The sequence below is a fragment of the Nicotiana sylvestris genome, chromosome 4 (genome assembly GCF_000393655.2).
Source record: "Nicotiana sylvestris chromosome 4, ASM39365v2, whole genome shotgun sequence".
NCBI lineage: Eukaryota > Viridiplantae > Streptophyta > Magnoliopsida > Solanales > Solanaceae > Nicotiana > Nicotiana sylvestris.
In genome coordinates, this window is record NC_091060.1 from 161,983,433 (window position 1) to 161,993,470 (window position 10,038).

Sequence of the window (10,038 nt, forward strand, 5' to 3'; positions counted from 1 at the left end):
GGGTTTGTTAGGAATATGTCCCATATAAATAGGAAAAAAGACAATGAATGAGGGCATGCGACACTTGTTCAATAAAAATAGACTTTTGTTAAAAGATTCTTTCTCTCTCTTAAGAAGATACAAACGCTACCTTTCCATCAAGATTCTGATTCATATTGTTCCACACTTTTCCATCAGATCCGAAAATAATTCGAACATTCTAGGATTTGTCTGTCACTCATCATTGTCAGGATGGACAATCATCTAATTCATCTTTTATTGGGTGAACCACTCCTCCTATTTACTCAAATGTCATTTATTGTTATTTATTGCTAGTTGTTTCTCCATTATTGCTCATACTTTTTGGAATAGTTAATGCATGTTGTTGTCATTCCACATCAGATCTGCCTAATGTTAGTCACGTTTTCAGAACTCACACCTAGAGATATTATTATTAACTAAGTTTAACCTATCATTATATAAATACAACTGTTTTAGCCGAAAGTTACACTTTTTGGTCAAACATTACTAGGGACTCACTAACAAAGTACAGGTTTGGCGGAACCTAATAACTTTGACGCAAACTTTATATTTAGTAAAAAAATTATTTAATATGTATGAGTAATTAATTTAGTGCCAACAACTTAAAATGATGAGAATTCTAAACTCTTCGACGTCGTTTGGTTCAAAAAAATTATACATAAATTAGTAATGCAAGGATTGATAATACATGAATTAGTAATATATGGATTAGTAATGCAGAGATCATTTCTTGTTATACGTTTCATTCATTGCACTAAAATTAAATATACAATATGTCATTTAAAATATTTATTTATTTTTTAAACTAAAATGCTATGAGTTTACAATTATATTTTTGAATACTTGTCTTTCACAGACTTCTAGGGGAAAGACAGAAGGATAGTTTTATCCTTTTGGTGTTTTATGTCACGTCCTTAGTTGTTAACTAAGTACACGTGCGACACTTGACAATTCGCTCACGATCTTGCACAACTTGCTCACGTTCTAGCTATGTCAAGTCACCCTTACTATACTCAAGGTCGCTAAGAGAATGGAAGAAAGAACACAAGAGAATTATTAAAGGAAGCTTTATATTAGAGAGAACTTGAATTGTTTGCTTGATGAATTACAAATGAATGACTCCCTTTATATACTAGTCTCCTAGGGGCTAGTGTGTAAATATTAATTATTATACAAGTCCTTGATATTTACAAGATAAGGGCTTTCTCTAGAATTCTCTACAAGCCTAGAAGATTCCAAGGACTTTCTTAGCAAATCCATAAGGATCTAGGTTCTTCCTAAGGAAATGTTCATACCTCTCTAGAATCTTCTCACAAATGCTAGCCTTCTTCCTATGTAAGCTTCCACATGGCATTAATATATGCCAAATGACGCCTATGTGGCATGATGACATGGCAGGTCATCACATTTATCCATATATAAGTTATATAGTATGAATTAGTTATTCCATATTGATAGTGGTAGAAAGTTTTATCAAAATTGATGTATAACTTTATATAAGGATTAATTATACATCACTAGAAATATATATACCAAACATTGAATAACTATCATAACTTTCCAATACCATGATTATTTCTTCTTATATACCATACCAAACAACCTCTTAAAGCTTCAAATCCTAGATTCCCTCTATATGCACGTGACTATTCCGTTACGTGTATTTAGGAGCATTTGTTTAATTTGACCTAAATAATAGTAAGATTAATTATTAATCTGCACCTTCACCATCAATATCCATTTGAAGTCATGGATTAGAGTATTAGACTATAGTTTGACAATTGACATTACGTACCTGTCAACCAACTAGTTCAAGATTCCGCCTATTACCTCTAAAATTCCCTCTCTTTCTTCACCATTCTTCTTGTTCCTCCAAAGTCCAAATTCATAATCCACCCCTTTCTTCCTCCATTTTCGCCTTCGCCACTAATCCAAAAATTTATTACTATCTTCTTTTTAGTATTAGTTAAACACATCAATTTCTTTTGGAATAAGTTAACTGAATTATGCTTCGCCTTCTTTGTAGAACAAGCCGCCGGTGTTGTACCCGTTTACCTCGCCGTCGCTCCCTCTCTTCATCTTCAAATCGTAATCCCGAGGATTCTGTCGATATCCTTAACAATATAAAAAATCCCCATCTTGTCCCTTCCCCTACCTATCCTCCAATTCCCGAACCCACCCACCCCTCTCGTTACTCTGTATTTGCTCTATCGGCAACCCTATTATCCGCCATTGTTGCTTCCTGCGCTGTAATTTTAACTCGCGATGATGAAATTGAGAATGTGCTGGAAAAATCGAACGAGTCGTTGATGAGGATTGTAAATAGGATGAAGAAGACAGGGGCAGCAGCTTCTGTGCTATGGAAGTCGTTGAGGTCGGTTATGTCTTCGGCGAATCACGAGGTTCGGGTCGGGTTTGAGATTAGGGTTGCGGCGTTGTTAGCTGACATTGCCGCCGCCAGCGAGAGTCGGAGGGCGGCGCTCGTTGCCGCAGGCGGTGGCGCGGTAATTGATTGGCTTCTGGAGACGGTGGGGACATCAGGGGAGAATTGCGGGACCCAGGCTGAGTCCGCTAGGGCTTTGGCTTACTTGATCTCTGATTCTAATGTGTGTGAGGATGTTCTCGCGAGGCCTCATGCTGTTCCCTATCTTCTTAGGTTTATTTTCTCTGCTCAGCCTCGACAATCAAAAAAGGTGAGGCCTTTTTCCATTAAATTTTTAAATAAATTACTGTATGGAAGAAATTGTATAAAATAGTTAAAATTTAGTGCAATGTTTAACTTCAGGACTTAATAGTGCCTCAAGCAAGCCCTTGAAGATACTCAGAAAATTATGAATGGCATGAAATGAGATAGATTAAGTTCTTTGTGGCCAGGCTATTGAAATTTATTAAATTGTTACATCATTTTTTACATTTTTGGAAGAATTATTATTTTTTGTTGACATGGAAATGTTGAATTTTTGTTGGAAGCAGAATACAAGACGTAGTTCATTCGATTATTCTGATTCTTTGAAAGGTAGGAGCATGCTGGTTGCAGCAATTATGGATATTGTCACGTCCCATTGTGAAAGTGCAGACAAGGTTTTGTTCAAGCCTACACTACCCAAAGATGCTGAGATGAGAGATATTGCCGCAGCGATTGAAATAATCGAGGAAGGTGGTATGCATTGGGATGAGCCACATGAGGAGGATGATGATGGCGGAGAAGGGATGAAGGGTATTGGGATGAAGATTCTTGAAGGTACGACTGCTATAGGACTTTCAAGAACTAATGCGCTTGTTGAGATGGGGCCTCCTAACACTAGCCAGACAGTCAGATATACCCCTAGTAATCTCTTGTTTAACAAAATAAATGATAGTTCGTCAGCCCGATCAAATTTGTCTTCTGCTGTGGTTCCTGGCCTTTGGGATGATTTGCATTCTGAACAAGTTGCTGTTCCTTTTGCTGCTTGGGCATTAGCAAATTGGGCAACGGCTTCGGAAGTTAATAGGTATCATATTCAAGAATTGGATCAAGAGGGGCATGCAGTCATGGCCGCTTTAGTGGCACCGGAGAGATCTGTGAAATGGCATGGAAGTCTGATAGCTAAATTGCTTCTAGAAGACCACAATCTGCCGCTAAGTACTTCTGTTTCTGATTGGACTTCTAGTCTTCTGTCTACTGTTTCGCATGCAAGTAAAACTCAGGACATCCCCCTAGCTCAGATGGCATTGTCTGCATTTTTGGTTTCTCTTGAGCGAAGCCCTTCGGCACAGGAGGTAGCAGTGGAAAAGGGTCTTCATTTGATGAGAGAGGCTGCTAAACAGACCACTAAGCATTCTTCGGTGCAAGAAGCATTGGCTAAGGCTTTGGAGTTGCTCTGTGCTAGGGAATGGCATATGTCACTGGAAGAAAGCCAGCATTGGTCTGGTGTTCTGCTCCCTTGGGTCTTTGGACAGCTATCCTCTGATGCAATACGATCATCAGCAATAAGTATCCTTTCACGCATTCTTGAAGATTATGGACCATCCTCCATACCAATTTCTCAAGGATGGTTAACTATTATGCTAAGTGATGTTCTGGAATCCAAGAAAACAGCATTAAGCAAAGGAAATAACCAACCAAACAGTGATAAAGTGAAGGTTTGTCACACTATAATCTTTTTTTGTTTTGTTTTGGGATGGTGTGGAAGTAGTCTTTTTTATTTGTAAGTAGAAACATCTCGTGTCTCCTTGGTTTCTCTGTGGTTCATGAAGAATCTTAATTTTGCAGACCCAAGTTGATCAAGCAAATGTAGTTTCTGCCACACAAATTGCTAGTCAATTGGCAGGAGCAGTTGTCAATTTAGTAGGAATGCAACTGGGAGGAGTTGCCAATGCTGATGATACACATCCCTTGGCAGATCTTCTCTCCCTGGAACCTTTTGCTGTGGCGCTAAAAAGTCTTAAGAAAGACAAACTGCCTAAGATCAATGCTGCAGATTCTGCAGTGGCCACGCTTAAAGGGATCAAAGCGCTGACAGAAATATGTGTCGAAGATACTCTTTGTCTGAACAAAATAGCTGATTTTGGAGTCCTCAATTTGCTTAGGCGCTTGTTACTGGATGATGATTATGAACAGCTTGCTGCAATAGAAGCATATGATGCATCACGAGCATTGGAGGGACAGGAACGGGTGCCAACTGTTCATGGCGAAGCTTCTACTACTGCGAATTCCAATGATGCATCCAGTCTACGTGTTCCGCCTACAGGTCATATTCGGAAGCATGCAGCACGGTTGCTAACTGTACTTTCAGTTCTTCCAAAAGTCAAGAAAGGACTAGTTGGAGATAAAGAGTGGTGTGAATGGCTTGAAGAATGTGCTAGTGGAAGGATTCCTGGTTGCAATGACCCTAAAATTCGAAGTTATGCGAGGGCAACACTGTTGAACATATTCTGTGATGACCAAACTGGTGAAGATTCTGTAAATGGTGATGTACTTCATGGAAATCCTTCTAACAAAGCACATACTTGCCCTCGTTATGCTGATATGATCCTCCTGATAAATCCTGAATTACCCCACTGGAAATGTATGGAAAAGATAACGCCAAAGTCATTGGATGGGTCGTCATCTTCAGGTGCCAATGATTCTGCTGAGAGTGAGCATACAACAGATGAAGATACCAGTAATGATATATCATCGACATCTGCAAGTGAATTTGAGAATATATCAGAGTCCGAAATACCTTCAGTTGATGTTGTCTTTATACATGGTTTGCGTGGGGGACCCTTCAAAACTTGGCGGTTGTCAGATGACAAGTCATCAACCAAATCTGGCCTGGTTGAGAAAATTGATGAAGAGGCTGGACGGGAAGGAACATTTTGGCCTGGTGAATGGCTGGCATCTGATTTCCCTCATGCCCGTCTGTTTAGTCTGAAGTACAAGGTTGGTACATAATCTGTCTATCCTTTTAAAATCTTATCGAATATTCAATCATCTTTCTCCTCATGTGTAGCCTTTTTTTATTTTAAAAAAGGTCTTGCAAATGATGAGGTCTTGCATGAAAAAGGTTTACCTTGTCGTCTGACTTTAAACATGGAATTTTATGCAGACAAATCTAACCCAGTGGTCTGGAGCGAGCCTACCTCTTCAGGTTTGCATTTTTCTTAACTTCTGTCAAATTATCGTGTGTGTTTGAGGTTGGTCATAGTATCATGCAAAGCACTGGACTGCCCTTTTCAATCGTTGGAGACTAGTTTATCTATCCTAAAGCTTTCAAGAAATGTCTATACATTGCCACATATAGTTCATCCACTAATGAAGGGAATGTGAGATTATTCAACTTCTCTATACCATTCTACACCTGAAAAGAAAATAGAAAGGATGTTGCACTCAAGGGTATGACCTAGCACTCGCTACAAGCTGAATGGACCATTAGAAACTGAAATTCAAATCACAATAGAGAGGAAAAGGCTAGGTAGTTTCTTCTCATTTGTCTAAGCTTTTAACGGTGAGAAGTTACCCTGTATTGTGCTGGTGGAAGGCAGCAGGTACACGGTGGATTAGTCGAGGTGTATGCACGATGGCGCGGATCCCACCATTATCCAAAAAAAGGAGCAAAGGAATGGTGATAGCGTTGCAATATTGGAAGCAAACAAATTTGCCAATGAATAATAAGAAAGAATACAGGATAGGGTAGAATTATATGAAATATAATAACACAAACTCAAGTATTTAATGTAACTTGAATCCTTGTTATCACTAACAATGATCCAACTCAAAGACAATAGTAGTAGAATCAAAGAAAGAATTAGATAAAGAATATATATACTATTTGAAATGGAATTAGATAAAGAATATTATTTGTCAATTTCAAATAAATATGCAAGAGCCCACTAATTAATAATCCAATTAGGCTCAACACAAAGGAAGAGATGTAATATCAATCAAGAGAAAGAAAAGAAACATGATGGAGAAGAGATGAACTCATACAAAAGATCTTACCCTAAAAATTCAAGTTGAAGTTCAAGAAGATGAAGATGAGATCAATCCCCACATAGAAGCTTTAAAATTAGGCTAAGCCTCTCAAAACCAAACTTCTCCAAAACTAAGATCCTAACTAATGGGATGATTACAGCTGTTTATAGTTAGAACAGGTTTCTTCATCTTGAAGAGTTCTATTGTGCAGAACCTGGGCGTGTTTTGTTGCTCTTGGTCCTTTAATCTGTTCTGCATTTCCTTATAAAAATAACTTGGTGTGCATGCAATTCAGTGGCATTAGATGTATTATTCATTTCATTGCTTTAAACCCGCAGGAAGTAAGTGCCATGCTGTTGGAGAAGCTTGTTGCTGCAGGCATTGGCGATCGACCAGTTGTATTCATTTCCCATAGGTTGGTCCGAATCAAACCGCATATTCTCTGCTGTTAGATTACTTGGAGCTTGTGATTATCTGGTCCATTAATTGGAACTCCCTTCATTATACTTTCCATTCTTGGGTGGTTCTAAAATTAACCACTTCCCATTGGGAGGAAGTTTTAGTTCATGTTATGTAGCATCCTCTGTTACTCTTTTCAAGAAACTCTTTTTGTATCCTCCACCTAGGATTGCAAAAATTATTTTGTTTGGCGCTGCACATTTTCGCTCTAGCTCATATGATACATTGTTAACCTAAGTTGCTCGGACACGGACACGGGTGTGGATCTAGAGGTCGGATCCTTCGAGATGTAAATTCTAAGATTCGGGGATATGGATCCTCGTATGGATACAGGTGGGAGGATCTGGCTAAAAATAATTCAAAAAAATAAAAAAATCTCTAAATTATGAGAAATTTTGTGGAATACTTAGCTTGTAAAGTATGAATTTCTTTATTGTCAAGTTGTAGATAAGTAAAGCATAAATTTTCTAGATAAGGTATGCTATTTTCTTTAGATTTACCCTAGTTTTAGTTTTGATTTCGGGAATCAAATTGTATCTTGCCTTGAACTTTTCTGTCTGATGTGGTCAAAGTATCCAAAATTGTTTGACCAAATCCGATATGGATCCCATACCCACACCCATACTAGTGTCATGGCGACACGGGTACGGCACCTAAACTACCATGTCGGAGCAACTTAGTTGTTAACTATTATCTTAGTAATGGTGTCATAACTATTTTATCTTCCTATTAGTAATGGCACCAGAACCCTTTTGCATCAGTTCTTAAATCTAGTTTAAGCATCTATTCAAGCTGATACCCCATAGCTATACATGTTTACTGACACGAAACCACACTTTTGGTTGCAATTTGGCAGCATGGGCGGCCTGGTTGTCAAGCAGATGTTGTATCAAGCAAAAGCAGAAAAGAAGGATGACCTTGTCAAGAATACAATTGGAGTCGTATGTGTGCTGCTTCCTATCAGATGATGAATTACAAGACATTTGACCTATTTTTATACTTTTTAAATTCACTTATTCATTAGTTTTCTTAAAAATGATTGGGTCAGGTATTCTACAGCTGTCCTCATTTTGGCAGCAAACTTGCAGACATGCCTTGGAGAATGGGTCTTGTTTTCCGCCCTGCCCCCACTGTTAGTAGAATTTTCCTGCTTCCTTTATTTACCTTGTTATCTTATTTCTCTTTTCTACTTATGTTTTTCCCAAGAGTACTTAAGTTTCTTATTCTTATTTAGAAATATGCACATGAGACTTGAGATTTTTGTTGCGGGTGCACTTGGGTGTGAAATTTGATAAATACTACTTCCTGCCATTGCTAGATTGGGGAGCTGAGAAGTGGATCTCCAAGATTGGTTGAGCTAAATGATTTTATGCGGCAGCTTCACAAAAAAGGGATGCTTGAGGTCCTCAGTTTCTGTGAGGTAATATTTTTCCACCCTTGAGTTGCCTTTGAAAAAATTCACTTCTGTGGTTGCCGTTCTAAAAATTGACTGATGATCCTTTCGTAGACCAAGGTAACTCCAATTGTTGAAGGCTATGGAGGCTGGGCTTTTCGAATGGAAATTGTACCATTGGAGTCGGCATATCCCGGATTTGGAGAATTAGTTGTAAGTTGCTCAAATTGATGATTACCAGGCACATATATTTGTTGCAATAGTTTGCAGTTATCATTTCGATTGCTTGCACTTTGTGGTTGAGCATACAGATCACATCAGTGGGGCTGTTATTTTTCTTATTCTTTTCTAGATTTTTTTTTGGTAACGCGATCATATTAGTTAGAGCATTCTTTTCTCAATTATCGGGGCCTAACGATTTTTTGGCAGTTTAGTATAGAAATAAATATGATAAAGAAAACATGGAACTTCCTATCTCATCTTTCATAGAGATAATTTGACCCACTCATTGAAGTGGTTGTCACTTTATGTTATTTTGGAAGTAACTAAAATTTTAGTAGGTGAAAGGGAGTAAAGCTCTTTGAAAAGGTTTTACTGTAAGTAGCGAAAATAAAACTTGAATCGTTGAGCAAAAAAATAAAACCTGAATTTTGGAGATTGGGAAGTTGATTCTGATCTCTGTGGCACAGTCGGATGCTTGTCCTTAATAGTGAAAATGGATGGCAAGATTGTTCTAATGAGCCAGTCGTTTGAAAGCATGTATCCTCCAGGCTATTGCACAATTTTATTCATCTTGACTTATGGAGTTGTGTTAGACAATGTTTTGATTAACCATCATTGACCTTTATCTTCTATACCTGTGGAGTTTTTCATCTTTGCCCACATTTTGGTGCAGGTTTTGGAGTCAACTGATCATATTAATTCCTGCAAGCCTTTGAGCCGAAGTGATCCTTCTTATAAAGAGACACTAGAATTTTTGCATAAATTGAAAGCTCTTAGTAGATGAAGATAGCTGTACATAAACAAGAACCGACATAATGGAGTTTTGACATTCCTTTTCTCCACTCTCCACATGCAAATAGTGTAAGTAGTAGTAGGGACTGGAAGTAATTGGCGCTTAGATTAGTTAGGTAGAGCTCACTGGAAGTACCAAATTCATAGGTTAAGAGTTTACAGATTACTTGTACAGCGAGAATTTCTACTGGGCTGTACGTTAGGGAGAGTAAACTACAGAATGCTAACCATTGATTTCTTTGCTAACAGATTGATCATTCTTGAGAGAATGTTGTAAACACTTTGTTCTGTAAATGTTGTATCATCCACTTGTTGTATGTGCATTTACCAAAAGCTAAAAGATTACTATCCTTTCTTTGAGGGTGTTTGACTGTTTGTTCCCCCTCTTTACGGGTACTTGTTTAATAAGCTGTAAAAATATTTCTCCATTGTTTTCTGATATTTTATTCTCTATTTTTCATCTTCGATGTTCTTTTGTTGTTTTTGCTTTTTTTTCCCAGCATGTGCACTTTTTGTCTCACCGATTACCAGAATTATGCAGAATTATTTTTAGAATGCGTTTTGAGGATAAATCATAACTGAGAGAATTGACGGAAGCCGATAACAATGAATGCCGTAATTCGCTTATGCCGAAAACATTTTATAAGTTGGTGGTTTCTTCATTCTCGATTCCCATTTTGGACTAACATATTAGTCATATGGAGTGAAACCTTTC

At 37.9% G+C, this 10,038-nt stretch overlaps 1 protein-coding gene across 2 annotated transcripts; it reads left to right on the forward strand.

The window, feature by feature from the left end:
- The first annotated feature begins 1,813 nt into the window (after positions 1 to 1,813).
- On the forward strand, positions 1,814 to 9,690 carry LOC104225370 (uncharacterized). 2 transcript variants are annotated; one of them, XM_009777146.2, is made up of 10 exons: positions 1,814 to 2,714; positions 2,995 to 4,143; positions 4,274 to 5,425; positions 5,592 to 5,633; positions 6,796 to 6,872; positions 7,773 to 7,857; positions 7,965 to 8,048; positions 8,235 to 8,336; positions 8,424 to 8,522; positions 9,205 to 9,690. In XM_009777146.2, exons 1-10 carry the CDS (start codon positions 2,028 to 2,030, stop codon positions 9,313 to 9,315), a joined length of 3,588 nt encoding a protein of 1,195 aa, XP_009775448.1. In that variant the 5' UTR covers positions 1,814 to 2,027; the 3' UTR covers positions 9,316 to 9,690. The 2 variants fall into 2 exon arrangements, with proteins under 2 accessions (XP_009775448.1, XP_070028419.1); XM_070172318.1 differs by having other exon boundaries at positions 2,635 to 2,714; positions 3,038 to 4,143.
- Positions 9,691 to 10,038: the final 348 nt, after the last annotated feature.